Genomic DNA, 18367 nt, shown 5'->3' with positions numbered 1-18367 from the left:
AACTGATTTTCCTATTTCCTGTATTAATAAATGCATTTGCATGCATTTGTTTCAAAGTTAATGGGTTTTCCACTTCTGAATATGAAAACAACACCGGTCCCCGAGGACAAGAAAAAGAAGAGCTGCCTTGTTGCTTGCATTGTAGTCTGTCGGCTGACACAAACCCTGGTGGCCACCGACAGTAAGTCCCCACCAGGACTTGACCATCAGGAAAGGAAGGAAGAAAAAAACGGAAGAAAAAACAGAGGGAAAAAAAGGGGAAGAGGAGTGAGGCAGAGAGGCACTCTGAAGGTTTTACAAATACCTTCATAAGGAAAACCCCAAACAAGATAAAATAAAACAACAAAATTGAGTCTAGAGATTTAATGAAAACAAAGTAATCTGAGAAAATTACTGAACCAAGATCTACTTCTATACCTATCTGCAGATACCTTGGGATTATCAAGGATAATGAAACTTATGTTTATCCAACCAGACCAAAACAAAAGAATAGCAAGACTTTTTCCCAGGTGACACTAAAGACAGCATATGAAGGAGGCAAGGCTGACAGTCTCTGAGGCAAAGTTAATATATAGTCTTTGGATTGTTTGTATGATTGGCTAAGACATTGTTCATTTATAAAGACTCCAGAGAGATATTTGGAATGTTTAAGGGCTCAGAACTAGATGACCTTCTTACATCATACACAGAATAAACTCAAAATGGATTAAAGAGTTAAATGGTTAGACTCAAAACCATAAAAATCCTAGGGGGAAACATAGGCAGTAAAGTCTCAAACATTTCTCATAACTATAATATTTTTTTCTGATATATCTCCTCAGGCAATGGTAACAGAAAAAAAATAAATGATACTACATCAAACAAAAAAGTTTTTTGCACAGCAGAGGAAACCATTAACAAAATGAAAGACAACCCACTGAAACATATTTTCCAATGATACATCTGATAAGAGTTTAATATCCAAAATTTATGAAGGACTTAATATAATTCAAACACCCAAAAAACAAACAATGCAATTAAAAAATGAGCAAAATACTTGAATAGACCTTCTCCAAAGAGGACATACAGATGGCCAACAGACAAAAGAAAAGATGCTCAACATCACTAATTGTCAGAGAAATGCAAATTAAAACCACAATGAGATACCACCTCACACCAGTCAGAATGGCGCTCATCAATAAATCAACAAACTACAAGTGCTGGTGAGGATGTGGAGAAAAGGGAACCCTCCTGCACTGCTGGTGGGAATGCAGACTGGTGCAGCCTCTGTGGAAAACATTATGGAGATTCATCAAAAAATTAAAAAATGGAACTGCCTTTTGACCCAGTGATTCTAGTTCTGAGAATTTATTCCAAAAACCCCCAAAATACTGATATGAAAGAATATGTGCACCCTATGTTAATTGCAGCATTATTTATAATAGCTAAGATTTGGAAGCAGCCCAAGTGCCCATCAGAGATGAGTGGATAAACGAGCTGTGGTACATTTACACAATGGAATACTACATGGCCATTAAAAAGAAGGAGATTTTTACCTTTTGCAACAGCATAGATGGACCTAGAGATTACTATGTTAAGTGAAATGAGCCAGTCAGAGAAAGATAAATACCATCTAATCTCACTTACATGTGTAATCAAATGAACAAAATAAACTAACAAACAAAGTAGAAACAGACCAATAGATATAGAGAGCAGGCGGACAGCTGTGGGGGGGGGGTAGTGGGACTGGGTGCTCAGTTCTGCTGAGATGAATCAAAACTAGAGGCAAAATAAAGATGGAAGATGTGACTGACAGAGTCTGTTGCTGAATGTTGACACAAGTTAAAACCAGAGAGAATTCCATAATTATGGTGCATCAATTAAAACAGGAAACACCCTTGACAAGAGTGATCTATAATAAATGCACTACTCTGCATGAGGACAAAGTCTGTGTGCACCTGTGTCCTTGGATAAGCATTTCAATTGTGACATTGTTAAATTCCAATCTTGATAAGGGTTAGAAAACTATATTGAGAAAAACATTCAATTCTTAACCCACACTCACAGGAACTTCAGTACCTACATGTACTCAAGGACACAGACACAGAGATATTTTTCTGATATGTGCTGGAAAGTCTGTTCCTCGGTGGTGCTGACTCAAATCAACCCACAGCCACATCTACATAACGGGATTGGGTGTAGGAGCAGACTGACAACCTGTTCTCATGACAGATACTTTGTCTAGTCATTTATAAATATTTCGTGTCAACAATTCACCTACAGGACCCTGTGCGTATATCAGCTCGTCTGAGCTGCTGTCCTTCATCCTTCAAAGAGGCACTGTGTGGTGGAGAGCACCAAGCCAGCGCGGGGGGCGGGGGGGATTTCAGCACCTACCTGCAGTATGAACTTGAGAGAATGTCTTATTCTCTGTACTTGCCATGGCCTCCTCTGCAAACCTGGGCAATTGTTGTAGGTGTGATAACAAGGTGTGGGTGAGTGAGAGAGAATGTGAGTGTGAAGTGTGAGTGTGGGTGTGAGTGTGTGTATGCATAGGTGTTGTTATGTGCCTTGTGCGGTGCCAGGCACACGGGAAGAGGCGTGGAACGGGCCCCGCCCGTGTCGCTCTCCCCGCACAGCCTGGGCACTGGGGCTCAATCTCAGTGCACACAGGCAAGGCAAGCTGAGGCTCAAACAAGATAAGGATTTAGAAGTTTGGGGGAGTAGCACACGGAGTGGTGGGGGGCAGGGAAGCGAGAAGGGCAGGGGTTGGGGCAGGGCAGGGAAGTCTAAATGCCTGTGGGACAGAAACGGGAATGGCACATGCATCCTCAGGGCAGTTTTGCAGCTGAGAGTGGGACTCAGCTTGTGGTCAGCTTCCTCCAGCGCCCTCCTCCGTAAGCCAAGAGCTATGGGTCCAACATCACATTCAGGAAGCCCATGCACCAGTTCAGCTACCTCATCAGTCTTGCTCTTGACTGAGGATGGGCTGACTCCAGAGTAACCATCAGTTTTCCCTCCTGTAGGGTACTCAACACATAAAGCCCATGAAGGTGATTTGAAAAGCATGGTGCCTACTCTTCAGGGGGGGAGAGTGGACATGTATGAAGCACTTAGAAACAGCCAAATGGTTCTCATGCCATGCCTCACTCAACCCCTACCACTCACTGAGGCTCAGATATTCAATTAGAATGTTCTAGAGCCAGGACTCTGTCCCCCATATGCCCGACTCTATTACAGGTACCTTTTCTAACAACCCTCACTGAGTCAGTGTAATAGTAATTACACCTTAACCTTCAGCACAATGGTGCCCAGACCCCAGGCTGGTGTTGTGGAGACTCCCAGGTGAACAGCCTGGGCAGCCAGAGTGACCCATGGCTCTCAACTCTCTCTGCACAACCATATGTCTTACATAGTAACCAGCCCTCTCGCCTCAGGTGGTTCAGAACACTCTTCCCCACTTCTGGTAACAGCTGACTTCACATAGGCTGTGACTTAATTAACACCCCACTTTATTTCAGCTTCTTATTAAATGTAGCAGCAGCACTGCGGTGCCCTCACTGGGGCCCTGGCTGCCTCGCTGTGCCCACCCAGGCTGGGTCTGAGCTCAGGCCTGAAAGTGTCTGGTGCTCTTCATGGAGCAGACACAGAGCTCTGGGCTGTGGCCCCCCGGATGCTCCCAGACTCGGGCTCATCCAAGCAGGTGAGGTTCCTGGGAATCCCAGCATCCCGGCAGACACCCTCAGCACTGGCAGACAGGAGTCTCACACCTCCAAGGGAACGGGGATAGCAGCACACAGATGACCTGTGCCTAGGTCACACGGCCTGCATATGTCACCTGCTCAGGTCGCACAGTACATAACCCTGCTCTCTAGATTGTAAGAGTCTATCCTCAGAATAACTGGTTTGGGCAGAGAAACAAATACATCCAGCAATGATAGGAGCATGCGTCAACTCTAAGTCCTACCCAAACCTCGTAAGACAGACGTGTGAAGGAATGAAGCACAAGCAGCACCCAGGAAGCAGACCAGGTCTCACTACAATTCTTAGGCTGCGTGTGACAGCCCCTTATGCCAGCCACCTCTCTCTGCACAGTGCCCAGTGGGCAGGCCATGGTGCCCAGAGGACCTCGTCCCTGCCTCTCAACAGTGCCTGAGCCCACACTGGGTGCAATACACAGGTAGACACTGTCCATGTCAAAGGCATATCCACGGCTAAGTTACCTTGCATGGAAATCACTCTGGCTCATTCTAACAGGCAAGAGGCAGAGTTTGCTTCATGAAGAACGGGAAAGCATGCAATTTTATATTGCTGACACTGTGGGACCCCTGGCTCTAGAACTACGAGACATTCTGCTTTCCCACTCTCTAGATCAGCAAAGAAGACCTCAGTGCCTGGATTCTGCACCCTCTCTGCCTTCCTCACTCTCCCCCACTCCATCATCCATTCTGGGACTGGAAGTCTCAGGCTATTGAGAACATAGAGGCTCCTTTCCTTATCACTACACAAAAGTGAGACAAAGGTCTCCTGAAAAGAAATGGACCTGCCCCTTAGGAGGCAGAGAGAGACCAAGGGAAGATTCTGAGTTCAGAAAGATGCCAGAACATTTCCAAGGAGGTCTGTGAAGACCCTGGGACTCTCAAAGGAGAGCCAGGCATGTTTCCCCCACATGTCGCCTTTGTACCCATTCCCTTGAGAGCTAAAAATCATCTTTCATTCTAAGGGGGGAAAAAGCAGGAGGTGGTTTGTTTTTCTGCTAGTTCCAAAGGCTTGGACCAGTTGTGATCCACTAGGAAAGCCAGTTAAAAATAGGTGAAAGCAATTCAGAAACGGAGAGCCCAACGTGACTCAGAGGGGTCCATATGTCACAGGTCATTTTAAACCCCGGAAAAAACCAGAGTCACCTCAGACTTCAACGAGAGAGACAAAGACTCAAGCTAATGGCTGCAGCAGTGCCACCTAAAAGCATATAATATTGGCTCTGACAATCTTATACTGGTTTATACATCTCAAACCAGTTTGGTCACCAATGGACCAAACTGGCCAAAGTAAGCTCAAACCACCTGTGGCTAGCTTCTAAGTGGCCTCAACTCAAAACCCTTCTGAATTTGCAGCACACCTGTTTCTTCTGGCTCACGCCATCTTGGAATGTTCAACACAGTCCAGGCTGTATTGAATGAACTTCAGCCAGAGGGACCAGCTCAAACAAGTTCAGGCCTGCTCAGATTAGGCCTGTCTTGATCCCATGCAGGAGAAAGGAAAGAAACTAATAATAGTTGATTGCTATGTATTATCCAGCCCAGAGCTAGTGACTTTACCCACAATGTCATTTAATCTCCATAGCCCCATGAGATGTGCATAATTGAACCCCATTTCCTGAGGAAAAACAATTTGCAGAAGGTTTTGTATCTAGTAAGTGGTGGAGCTGGGATGCAAGTCTCGTGGCTGAGGCTGTTCCTATCTCACTTTGCCCTATCTTCACGCGAAAGGCCCTGAGGAACAGGTAGAAATGGGCTCTAATGAACAGACCACAGGGCAAGGGGAAAACATAAGGCTCCAGAACTCCCTAAATGGAAACCCATAACAATGCATCACCCTCGTCCTCAACCGTGATTGCTGCTTGTGGATTAGTGAGCTGCTGCTGGACGTGACTCCTGGCACAGGGTCCAGCTCTGGGACCGGATGTGCTCCAAACCAAACTTACTTAAAATGCTGGTTGCCCGAGAAAGGCTCAGGGGAAGCACACTTATTATTTTTGAGTGAATTTTCAGGGAGAGGGGTCATACAACGTCTAGACAAGCTATGCAGTCAAGGAGAGAGAAGACTGTGTCAAGACACAGAACACAGAAGGGCTTTGGCCCATTGAAGAAAGCAAGATATTGCCTACTCATTCCTGCCAAGAGGAGGTGGCTTTAGTAATGATCCAGGGTGCTGACCCAGGAATGGGCCTGCATGCTGACCTTGACATACTCAGAGTGACCTAGCTGGTGAGGTAGACCGAGGAAACACAAACCCTGGGACACCTGTGCTTTTCCTTTGGTGAAGCTTTGCTGCTAGACCACATCCTTGCATGCTCTGTGGTCTGTTACCCACTGTGGTTGTGTGTCCCTCTCCTTAGGACCCTCAAAAAGTCTAAGTCAGGTCGGGTCCTAAACTTGGCCGTGTGCTGTGGTTGCTATGGAGTTGGCCAAGCCTGCTGGTTCCACCTGGGCAGTGCAATGGCTATCCCCAGCCAGACGCGGTGGGGTTACAGGGGCAACCTGAGAAGCAAGGTCCCAGTGATGAGTTTAGAGGGCAAGAGTGAAAACAAACAAACAACAAAAACAACAGAACTTCTCTGCTGCTCACGAGGGACGCTGTCCCAACAATCCCACATGCCTTGGACACTGCTGTCTGCTCAGTTCAGACTTGCTCCCTTTCAGCTTGTGTGAGATGGCCAGGCAAAACACAGGGGCCATACCACCCTTGAATTTCAGCTAAACAACAGTATTTTTCAGTATAAGTCATTGTTTATCTGAAATTCAAATTTATCTGGGCATCCTGTAGTTTTATTTGTAGAATATTGCAACCCTGAGCTAGCATGTTGGTCTGTTAGTTGATGGGTGAGCAAATCAGTTTATTCTCTGGTTTAGCTGCTCATTTTAGTATTTAAATATTTTGTTTTTCCTTTTTAAGCCCTTCAGTGTGTGCTTAGGATAGCTTTAGGCATTTTGATTTTGTCACGAGTGAAACACTTTGTTTATTCTTATCATCTCAGAGCACCTGTCTTTAAGGAAGTCTTCAAGCTTCCTGCTTCTCATTTTCTACTAAAAGTCGTTTATGTTAAATGCCCCTGCCACCCCCATATCTCTCATTCCTTGCATTTCAGAGTCTTTTTGAAAGACTGTTGGGCAGATGTGCAGGTGTACCTGATACACAGCAGCCCACCTCCGTCAGACAGCCTGGACACTGAACTAGTCAAGTGGGAATCACAGGCTGGTGCCTGGACTCCCAGCAGGGAGGGTGCCTGCCCCACATAAACCCATCTCTCAGCCTGTGAGGCATGGCTGTGTGTGCGTGCGTGTGGAGAGGAGCAGGGGGGCTCACCTGCAGAGAACAGAAGGCCTGGGTAAAGGGCGGCATCCGGACCAGGTAGGAGGCAACGATGATGGCGGAAGAGTAGTGTGTACAGTAGTGGCACTGGACGGTCATGTCTCCTGCAATGAAAGGACATGCCTGGGGAGGCTTTCCCACCTGTGCCGGGGCAGGCTGAAGACACACAGATGATACAGTGCTCAGGAACAAGCAGGGGACATGAGTCCTGCTCAGAGAGACCCTGCAGACCAACGGAGCTTCCATGTCCTGCTCGCTTCTGGTGAAAAGCGCAGGCAAGATCCTCAGCGGCACCACGTCCTCGACTCCAACGCATGATAGAAACATTTCTTTCTAAAATGCTTTCATTAAAGTTTAAAAGACTGACATTCTATTTTAAGGTTTTTGGGGTTTTTTTTTTGTATTTTTCTGAAGTTGGAAACGGGGAGGCAGTCAGATAGACTTCCGCATGCGCCCGACCGGGATCCACCCGGCACGCCCACCAGGGGGTGATGCTCTGCCCATCCAGGGTGTTGCTCTGTTGTGACCAGAGCCATTCTAGCACCTGAGGCAGAAGCCACAGAGCCATCCTCAGCACCCGGGCCATCTTTGCTCCAATGGAGTCTTGGCTGCGGGAGGGGAAGAGAGAGACAGAGAGGAAGGAGAGGGGGAGGGGTGGAGAAGCAGATGGGATTCTCCTGTGTGCCCTGGCCAGGAATTCAACCCGGGACTCCTGCACACCAGGCCGACGCTCTACCACTGAGCCAACCAGCCAGGGCCAGACTGACATTCTATTTTAAAATAAACCTGGAGAAAAACTTTCAGGCCATTAGAGCACAGGTGGCACATGGATAGGTAAAATCTATGAAGGTGATGGGCAAATGAGCAAAGTCTGGGCTCTGGCATTTAAAGGTTATGATCTCCAATGAGTTGTTTGACCTCTCTGAGTTTCAATGTCCTTTTTGTAATAGACTCTGTTTGTTTGAATGCAGGTTGGTCAGTGCCCAGTGCACTGACCATGCCGAACAAATGTTACCTTCCTCTGCCTTCCCTCCTCTAAGTGTGGACGTGTGAGCTCCTAGCATGCACAGCAGTTCTTGGTCTGGGCTGCACCTCACCACAGACTTGGTTACATCAGACTTTCTACAGCCTGACCAGGCGGTGGCACAGTGGATAGAGTGTCGGACTGGGATGCCGAGGACCCAGGTTCAAAACCCCAAGGTTCGAGCAAAAGCTCACCAGCTTAGACCCAAGGTTGCTGGCTCGAGCAAGGGGTTGCTCAGTCTCCTGAAGGCCCGTGGTCAAGGCACATATAAGAAAGCAATCAATGAACAACTAAGGTGTCGCAACGAAAAACTAATGATTGATGCTTCTCATTTCTCTCTGTTCCTGTCTGTTTGTCTCTGTCTAGCTCTCTCCCTGTAAAAAAAAAAAAGAAAAAAAAAAAAAAAAAAAAGATTTTCTACAGATGGGGCCTGGCCATCAGTATCTTTTTAAAGCTCTCCCAGTGATTCTCACATGCAGCCAAGGTGTCAACCTCTGGATTAAAGAGTTCTCTGTTCAGGTGTAATTATTTGTAGGCTAGGTAATGGCCTAAATAGTTATCCATGATCATTTCCAGGCATTCGGATGAAGTGTTGCTGAAAATAATCAAGCTGGGATCTACTCACCTTCAGTCTTCTCTACTTCTTTAAACCTCTGGATAAATTTCAGCTTTCTTTCCTTGGTCTGGGCACCCATAGGCTTTGAAAAATCTCGAAATGTCTTGGGATTTGTCAAGTTCAACATCTAAAAGGCAGATGTGCAGGTGGAGTTAACCCCCCTAGACCCCGTGTGCCCCAGTGAGACCCTGGGAGCCACGCTCTTCAGTTTTATGGTTCTCTTTATTGGTTTAGTGTCGTTTGGTCTGACCCCCTCCAGTGATTAGCAGGCGTGCTGGGGTTTTATGGCCCTGGAGCCAGTGATCCACAAAGACTTAATTGGAGGGAGATGGGAAATGAGAGGAGGGAAGATTGAGTTCACAGTGAACCTGTTCCAGGCTGACCCACATCAAACACCACCACCAGTCACTGACAAGATCACTTCTGGAAGAATTCCTGTTGTCTGTGAGGCACCTGACACAGCCCTCCCGGAGCAGAATGCTGCCATAGTTCAAGGTCTTTGTTTAGAATTAACTGATTTTCGAGGAAGTAAGAAGTCCTCTGTCTGGGGAAGAAAGTGGAAGGACAGCCTCATTTCTCTGGAGCCCCCGCCTTCTGAGGGATGCAGGCATGGAACACCGCCCCTTCCCTGCCCTGAAGAATACACGGCAGTGGTGACCTAGAGTTTTCAGGGCCCCTGTCTTCAATGTTTTACTGTATTTCCCCATGTATAAGATGAATTTTTTTCCGAAAAATTTGGGGTCTAAAAACTGGGTGCATCTTGTTATACAGTGGTTGTAGATTTTTTTACTTGCATTTCCCGCTTTTTCACGTGGAGGAGGAGTTGTATGAATTTTATGATGAATAAAACTTGAGTTCACAAACTTTATGTAATACATATTTTTTTAAATTTTGGGACCCAAAATTAGGGTGTGTCTTATACATGGGAGCGTCTTATACATGGGGAAATATGGTGTTTTAGCAGAGATGTTCTATGTGTTAGTGTGTTCCCTGGGTGTCATGTCTATATGGAAGGAGGAGCTTATACCCCACTTTCTTTTCACTGACAATTCCCCAGGGAGGGAAGATCTGTTGTCACCTCACACGGGTAGAGACACTAGGTGGGGGAAGGGGAAGCTGGCTTTTCTAAGATCTCCGAGTGCTACTACAAGGGGAGACCCACACTCAGCCATAGCCGGCACTGCTGGGCAGAATAGGGCTTCCTTTCTACCAGATCTCCTATTTCTCCAAATGATATGGGAAGTCCAGATTTTGGGGAGAGATCTCTCGGTTTTTAAATGCCAGTCGGCAATCAAACTTTGGGGCAAAACAAAAGGAGCTGGTAGAGCAGCACTTTGTAAAATGTAGGTTAAGGCTGCAGTTCACAAGTTTCATTTTGAATTACCTCAGCCCCATATGATCATTAGGACAACAAGAGCACCATGTGGCTGGTGAGAAAATTGTTGTGCATTGAATGTCATAAGTGGGAGCAGGGGGTTATAAAAAACTGAGTCCCACCTCTTCCAAATTCTGAGGGTCAGCTATCCTAGCAGCCTGAGGAAGGACTGGCTGGGGCTGGTCTAACCCAGGACCCAGACACCTTCTGCCCTTTATACACATAGCTCTTGACACCAGAGCTAGGTGGTGGGGACCCTGCTTCATAGCCTGCTCTTCCCCGCATGTCATCACTTTGGTCCAGCTGTGTCAATGTTCCTTATTTTCCCTTCCCTGCCTGCTGAGGTCCAGGAACAAAAGCCAAAACACTGAGTGCTCTGGTCCTGCCATTAGCCTCTCCTTCACTACATCACTACAGACACGGGTGAAGTACACAGACCGCCATCTCACACTGAAGGAGGACAATAGGGGAGGAGTTTGTTCTTTCTGTGTTTCTATATTTCCCTCTCTTGCTCTTTCCTTTCCTCCCTCAACACCACCATCCCAACACACACATACACATTGATTCTATGAACAGTTTCCATATTTCCAAGGCCCACTTCACTTGAAGGACCAGTGTTGGTCCCTGGCATTATCTTAGCCAATGGGTGTCATTTGCCTTCAACACAGGAAACCCTCAGGGTGCATGGTAGCAACGGTCCTAGCCATGTTTATCTCATGGGTAGGGTCATCATTCCACAGGTAGGGCTGGGCAGGAACTAGGTAGCTGGATTCAGAGGCCTTCTCCAGAGCGAGGGGCCAAAACGGAGCAGCCTTGGGCCTGAGTAGACTAAATCTTATAGCAGAGGCTCTGTGTGCTGATTAAGGGAGCTTTGGTTGTCAGGGTCAGCAAGCCTCAGGACACCTGCAAGGTGTCCATGTGAACATCATACCTGGGAGCTGTAGTCAGCCAGGACCCAGGGAAACACTGGATACTGCATGTAGTCATTGTAGGTCCTCCCGGCCAGGGTGTTGAGGTACATGAGATACTCGAAATTGCTGATGTCCCCTTTCTACCAGAAAAGACAAAGAAGGGCTAAAGCAAACACAGTGAGCATTTTCCTGAGGGCCATATGGGTCTAACTGTTAGCCCTCTGCAGGAAAACCCTCCCTGTGCAGGTGAGAACAGGTGGCATGCACCTCCGTTGTCCCCTGTGCACCTGCTGCATTAGCCAAGCCAACTCTGGGAGCCACACTCATTTCAACATGAGCTGAAGCAAATAGAGTCTGGAGGCAGAGCCAGCCAGGAAGAAGAGTACAGCTCAGCAGCCCGCAGTCAAGGAGAAAGCATTCTTTTGTGTTAACTGCTGGCTGTGATATTCAAAGGGTGGTTAAAGTAATAGCACAAATGCTGTGTGGATATACTTATTGCTGACCTCATTATGATTTAAAAAACATGCCGAGGGGACTCTGTAGTCACAAGAAAGAGGCCCTCACCAGTGAGCTCGTTGATCTGTCCTCCTCTGGGACTTTAGGAACTCTCTTTTCCCTGTCCTTTGAGATAACACTCTAAGGGCCCTAAGATGTACAGGTGTAGAAGAAGACAGGGACTGCATTTGGGAAAAGTTCACCAAGACCAACTGGTAAATGAGCAGCCCATGATAGTCCCATATCATCTCTGACCCTGCATGCAGTGGTCTCTCCTTTCCTTGGCCCACCCCTGAGGGGCAAAAGTTACTATCTTGTTGCCACATGATCTCTAGGATCCCTCTTGGGTCCCTTCCTTTCACTGAGAACCCTAGGCTCAGGTCAGCCCACTGAGGCTGAGAGTCATGTGGGTCTTCCCAAAACAAGAAGTGAATGCTGTATCTACCTGAGTTATATCCATTTATGCACATGTATGCACCTCCATGGAGAGCATGTGTGTACACTTAGGGCATGTGTGTGTGCACACACACAGACGCACATGTACACACTCCCTAGCTTCAACTTCAAGAATGAAGAATCATCTTTGGTCACTGAGATCTTTTCAGGAAATTATTTGGAACAGCTTGGTAAATTAAAAAAACAAGATCCCTCTTGAGCCATTCATATATTTCCTCCATCACCAGGGCCTGAACTCTTTCCTGATTTGCATTCCCAGAGGGCCTCTTCCAGTCCAGAGTCCTCTGAGGGGTCACTGTACCTGCCACTTCTGCAGCATGATCCTGTTGGAGCCGGGGTATCTCCTGTGGGACAGAAAACAATGGTGGTGACCAAATATCTCAAGGCATGAGTTGGGGGAAAAGCTGAGACCTTCTGGGCTTTGTGGGGCCAGTACGTCCAGGAAAGCCATTGACTTCAAGGGCACATAGCTATTCTCCCGTCCCAAGCAGCGCGATTATTATCCAAGGTCATCTTGCTCCCATCCCACCCTATGGTTAGGGTTCTTGCAGTCACTGTCATACTTACGTGGCACATACGCTAGAATATGCTGCTACCTTAAGTGTGGCCCAGGTGGGTCCTGGGGATGTGCAGGAGCGAGCTCAGGGCCTCACACCCCCTGTGGTTTCCCACAGACATGTCTCTCTTCTTTAGTCCTTGTAAATAAATATATATACCGTATTTTTCACTCCATAAGATGCACCCCCCAAAAAAAAAAGTTGAGGGAAAAATGCCCTTATGGAGTGAAAAATAGGGTATTTTATTAAATATTTTAACATACCATTTGGTTCAGAATATTTTTTTTTCTCCTTAAAAACCTAGGTGTGTCTTATGGTCAGGTGCATCTTATGGAACAAAAAATATGGTAATACAAGTCAATATAATATATTCTTTTTTTTTTCTTCTTTTCTAAGTGAAAGGAGGGGAGATAGAGAGACAGACATGTGCTCTGATGGGGATCTACCCAGCAACCCCCTCTGGGGCCAATGCTCTGACCATCTGGGGTCATACTTGCAACCGAGCTATTTTTTTTTTTTTCCGAAGCTGGAAACGGGGAGAGACAGACAGACTCCCACATGCGCCCGACCGGGATCCACCCAGCACGCCCACCAGGGGGCGACGCTCTGCCCACCAGGGGGCGATGCTCTGCCCCTCCGGGGCGTCGCTCTGTCGCGACCAGAGCCACTCTAGCGCCTGGGGCAGAGGCCAAGGAGCATCCCCAGCACCTGGGCCATCTTTGCTCCAATGGAGCCTCGCTGTGGGAGGGGAAGAGAGAGACAGAGAGGAAGGAGAGGGAGAGGGGTGGAGAAGCAGATGGGCACTTCTCCTGTGTGCCCTGGCCGGGAATCAAACCCAGGACTTCTGCACGCCAGGCCGATGCTCTACCACTGAGCCAACCGGCCAGGGCCCAACCGAGCTATTTTTTAGTGCTTGAGGTAGAGGCTCCATGGAACCATCCTCAGTGCCTGGGGCCAGTTTGCTTGAATCAATAGAGCCATGACTGCAGGAGGAGAGAGAGAGAGAGAGAGAGAGAGAGAGAGAGAGAAGAGAGAGGGGGAGGGCTGGAGAAGCCGATGATTGTTTCTCTTATGTGCCCTGACCAGGAATTGAACCCAAGATATCCACATACCAAGCCAATGTTCTACCACTGAGCCAACCAGCCAGGGCCAATACATTCTACGTAAATATAATATACTGAAATGTGAGTCTAATATATTTATGTGGCTAAAAATGCAAACACATAAACTATAAATATAAAACAAGAGTTCTCAAATTACCTCTCCCATTCAAAAAGCATCCACAGTTGACAGTTTCCAGAAGAATTTTCCCATAGGCCTGTCTTCACACCCACAGTTTCAAAGCTGATGGTCATGGGGCTGCCCTCTCCATGCAGGCCTCCACCCTGCTTCCCAGGCCGGCAGCCTGGTCACTTCTCCAGCTGCAGGCACCCTGGTGCGGGAGGACCAGAACCAGGAGAGCCTGCTCCCTGGTGGCTTTGTCCTAACAAATTATGTCTCCGTGATTACCCTTGGACATTAATCTCTGGATGCTTTGTGTCTTCATGAGCTAAAGTTATGGCAGGGGTACCACTGAGCTGAAACATCTGAGCATTTTCAAGTTTCGAAATTGCCAACTTGTCCACTTAAAAGGCTGGATCAATGAATGTTTCTACAAATACTATTAATAAATACAAACTGAACCGAAGAAATGCCAGTCCAGTCTGGCAGTGAAGGTTCAGCAGCGTGCCATGAAAGTGTTGGGGAGGGCATGGGGAAGTAACCCACTCCGTGTGAAGTGCCCCCCATCAATCAGGGAGTGGTGGAGCCCAGTTCCTCGGGCTCTGGGCTGATCCTTGGTTCCTTTTCCATGTCTGCTTCTTTCCCCTCAGCCTCCTTAACAGTCTCCATTGACTCCCAAAACCAGGTCTTTGCTCAGATGTCCCACAAAACCAAACAAAACCATGTCTCTGACCACCATGTCCTCTGCTTCCATGCTGTTCAGGTGCCTACGGACCCCACCTTCACATTCGTTCCATGTTCCACCCACGGGGACTGGGCCAGGATCCTTCAGGCCTCTGTCTTGTCAAAGCCAGACTGCCTAGGTGCCCAGCAGGGCCAGCGCCTTATCTCCCCATCACAGCAGCTGTCCCTGTACCTCCTCATTCAAGTCCTTCCTTAACAAATTTTCTACAAACACAAAGCAACTCCCAGGCCGCAATTCACCTTCCCCCCTTCCCTATTTGGTCCATTTGTTCCCAGCAGACAACAAACAAACAGAAGCAAAACAGGGTCAAATTTTGCTTTAGTTTGCAAAGTCTCAAGTGAAGATTGAGTTCTTCTGCTCTTTCTGCAAACCTGCCTCTTACCCTGTTCTGAATGGCAGGGTATTCTGAAGGCTAATGCGGCCAGAGCCAAGGCTGGAGACAGTCGAGGGCCGCCCCTTGAACAGGATGTGTTCTGAGCCTTCCCAAGAATGTGGAACTGAGCCATAAGGATGTGGAGTTGGCATGGCAGATACCAGCTGCTCATCTTGCTACTGTAGTTTAGAAGTCTGAGAGTGGAGTGGGACAAGGAGAGCAAACTGTACCTGCCAGTTCCAGGACATGAGAGCTAGCCTCTGTCATTTTCCCTTCTAGAAAGGATTCTAGAATATTACCTTTTGTGACACTGCCATCAGGTGGAATGGTGTGCAGGAGATAAAGACACCACACCATCCCATTCTGCATTTCGTCGGCTACGAGCTTCAAGCAAGCAAGACCCATCATTTGTCACCCTTAAGAAAGGGTGTCATCACCAGCAGTGCCGAGACACCCAACTCAAGGTGAGCTCTATTCAAAAAAAAAAAAAAACACCTTATTTTTAATTATGTTAATCTGAAGGTCATCACAGAACTCTTGGAATAGACTATGTAAATTTTGTAAATATCTGGTAACTACAGTATTTCTCTAACAGTTGATAAACTGCATTATTCAATCAATATAGTGCAGGTTTCAGGTTAAACAAGGTGCCAGAGATGGCTCTTGACTTTTCACAGCCCTTGTACAGTCTGTGGCAGGCAGCCTGGGAAAGGACACCAGCTTCAGAGTCATTAGATCCTGGGTCCAAGCCCTGCCCCCACCATGTGACTGCTCTGGACTGCTTTTACCTCATCCTTTGAACATGGCTGATCACATTGGTCACACCTGAGTGCTTATGGGAGAGGGCAAGTGTGATTGTGGGTCTAGAAAAGACCAGCACAGGTGTGGGCACAGGGCACAGGTGTGGCCACAGTCCTGGTGAACGTGGATGCCATTCCAGGGCACAGTCAATTCCTTCCTGCTTTGAGAGGAAGAGGGGTGTGGTGCGAGAGGGAAGACTGACTTCTGCTTAAGACTTGCCTGGTTCTGCCAACAGCTTTCTCTACAATCTTAGAATAACTACTGCCTGTGAATCAGATATGCTATTACATGACCTTGGGGTCCTCCCTAATCCCATGCCCATGGTATGACTCAGCATCTTGCCACTGACTCCACTCCCTTGGATTAGCACCATCGGACTCACACCTTCACTCCACCGTGAGACTGGCCCCCAGAGGGGACCAGAAGTATGGCCCAGAAACTCACTTCCTCTCAAGGTAGTGTGGCAGAGAACCCTGGACGACTCTTCAGAGGGTACAGTAGCCTTGACCAAGGGGTCTTTGCCAAGGGACTAATCTGGTTGGAAACTGTCCCCTCCCTGCCCATCCTTCTCCTTATCTCTGGGACTAGGGGGTTAGGGTTAGTTCTTAGGCACTGAGAAAAAACAATAAAGACATTCAAGGAGGGCCAACAGGGGAACTGGGGCTCCTGAGCTTAAAGTGGACACATTTGAAAGTCCTCCTTAAATTCTTCTGTGTGTTTTCCATTTGTGAGATAACTGTGAGGATGTGGTAGAATAGGCTAGTGAGGGAAGGAGAGGGATACAGAGAGCATAGACCATAATGAGAAGAAAGCCACTTATCTGGGCAAACTGGAAACACATATCTGTAAGGTGTTTGGGCTTTGTCCCCAGACTTGGTAAGTGTCTACTGTGTCTTGCCAAGCCTTTTCTCTGTGCAGGGCTCTAGGACAGGGAGCACATTTGCTGCATGATGCTGGGGAGGCCTTCTGGAGCATAATCAAAGTTTCTACAAGGAGCCAAGAGACCAGTCACCAGAACCTTTAACTTTTTTCCCCTGAGAAGCAAATTTAAGTTAGCCTAGTTTTCAGGTCTAGGTTAGAGGTCAATAGAAATCCATGAGGGCACAGAAATTTTTGCAAACCAGAGATTTTCCCCTGTTGTCACAGGATATGGACCCTTTCTGTTATAACTTCTTGAGTATCTTCATTTCTCTAACATGCAAAAATCTTGTGTAGAGTTCTAGACATAATAATAATGACAATAATTGTCTAATGCATTACAGATTATAACTCTTTTGGCCTGTTGTCTAATTTTTACAAAGACCCATGCAGTAGCCATTTTCTCCATCTACAAGGAGGAAATGGACATGCTGGGTGGGGGCGTGACGTGGAGACTAGGGAGGTTTGTGAGGGCTGGCAGGGGCTCCCCCAGTGCGTGGCTCAGAGGAGGTACCTGTGCACTCCCAACATACCAGGCTGGGCAGGGCACCTGCCGGAACCAAACCTTGACCCAATGCCTGACTCTGAAGACAAGCTCTTTCCTCTGAAGGGGAAGATAAAATAAGAGCAAACAAAAAGTGACAGCAACAAAAATGTTAGTTGTAGAGTTACCTGGCACACTAGTAGTTTGTGTATATTTGGAGTTAAATGAGCTTTAGGAAAGTAACCAAATTATTATTGCATACCTGTGCCATAAAATAGTGTTGTATGTGCAGTAAAACTCTGGGAGGCTATAAAACATAAAGTTACCTCTATGCTCAAAGAGTGGCTTTAATTTTTATAAGGTTTTACATATCTGTATTTTTTTTCATATCTGTATTTTAAAATGTATTTATCATCTTGTATATATTCTTTCTTAAAATATTAATTTATTTTCAATTATGTATTTTATAATTTTTATATTATTTATTTTCTAATATAAATTATGTACTTTTATGAATATTCTAATTAGAAATACATTATGCAGTAAGAGTTCAGGTAATTTAAAAATATCTACTTATCTATTTGCTAATTATTTGAAATCCATTTATTGCCTAAATTAAATGATCTATTTATTTTAATTTTGCATTAAACAAACAGCAGTGGGGGGCATGTATATAAATGTTTCCACATATTTAAATTTTATGCATTAAAAATTTTTATTGTTCACTATATTTCTAAGATTAAACTATTTCATTTTGCTTTCTGGAACTTTCCAAAATTTTTATTGCTTAGATTAAGTCTGCATTTCAAATTACTTATTTTATTTATTTTCTAATTCTATATAGGGTGTATAATTTAAAGCATTTTATTTTTTTATTTGTATATATGTATTTTCAAATTTTTCTCATTTTATTTGCATGATAATTTTAGTACTTATCTTTTTTTAAATAAATTTTCTTAATTTCAGGAAAAAATCTTGAACAAAAAGACTGTAAATGCACCAATATATTTATTGCAGCCTTATTCATGGTCGTGCCAAATGGGAAACAACAGGGAAAACAAGCCCTCCAGATTCAGAATGACACATTCATCCAGAATGCAGATTGTAGAAAGTGCATGTCAGCATTGACATGATAAGTATTAATTGAGAAGAAATGCTTAGAAAATTAGATGATTATGAGCATTATAGTCATTTGGATTTTAATGGTGTAAAAAGGGTACAAAGAGAAAACTGAAAAAATAATAAAATTCAAATAAATAAACAGAAAAAGACAGCCCTTCTCTAAAACCAAAGAGCAGGAAAAACCATCAGGACAAATTA

General features: G+C 46.0%; 1 protein-coding gene across 1 annotated transcript in view; it reads right to left on the bottom strand.

Annotated features, from left to right (window-relative positions):
• The window catches only part of WDFY4 (WDFY family member 4), a 340582-nt gene that overhangs the window by 61577 nt on the left and 260638 nt on the right, over nucleotides 1-18367 (bottom strand). Inside the window, 4 exon segments of the mRNA XM_066348526.1 lie at nucleotides 7066-7175; nucleotides 8721-8838; nucleotides 11018-11137; nucleotides 12250-12292. Coding sequence (XP_066204623.1) covers nucleotides 7066-7175; nucleotides 8721-8838; nucleotides 11018-11137; nucleotides 12250-12292 — 391 coding nt within the window.

The sequence above is a fragment of the Saccopteryx leptura genome, chromosome 9 (assembly GCF_036850995.1).
Source record: "Saccopteryx leptura isolate mSacLep1 chromosome 9, mSacLep1_pri_phased_curated, whole genome shotgun sequence".
NCBI lineage: Eukaryota > Metazoa > Chordata > Mammalia > Chiroptera > Emballonuridae > Saccopteryx > Saccopteryx leptura.
This window is presented reverse-complemented; position numbering and strand designations above follow the sequence as displayed.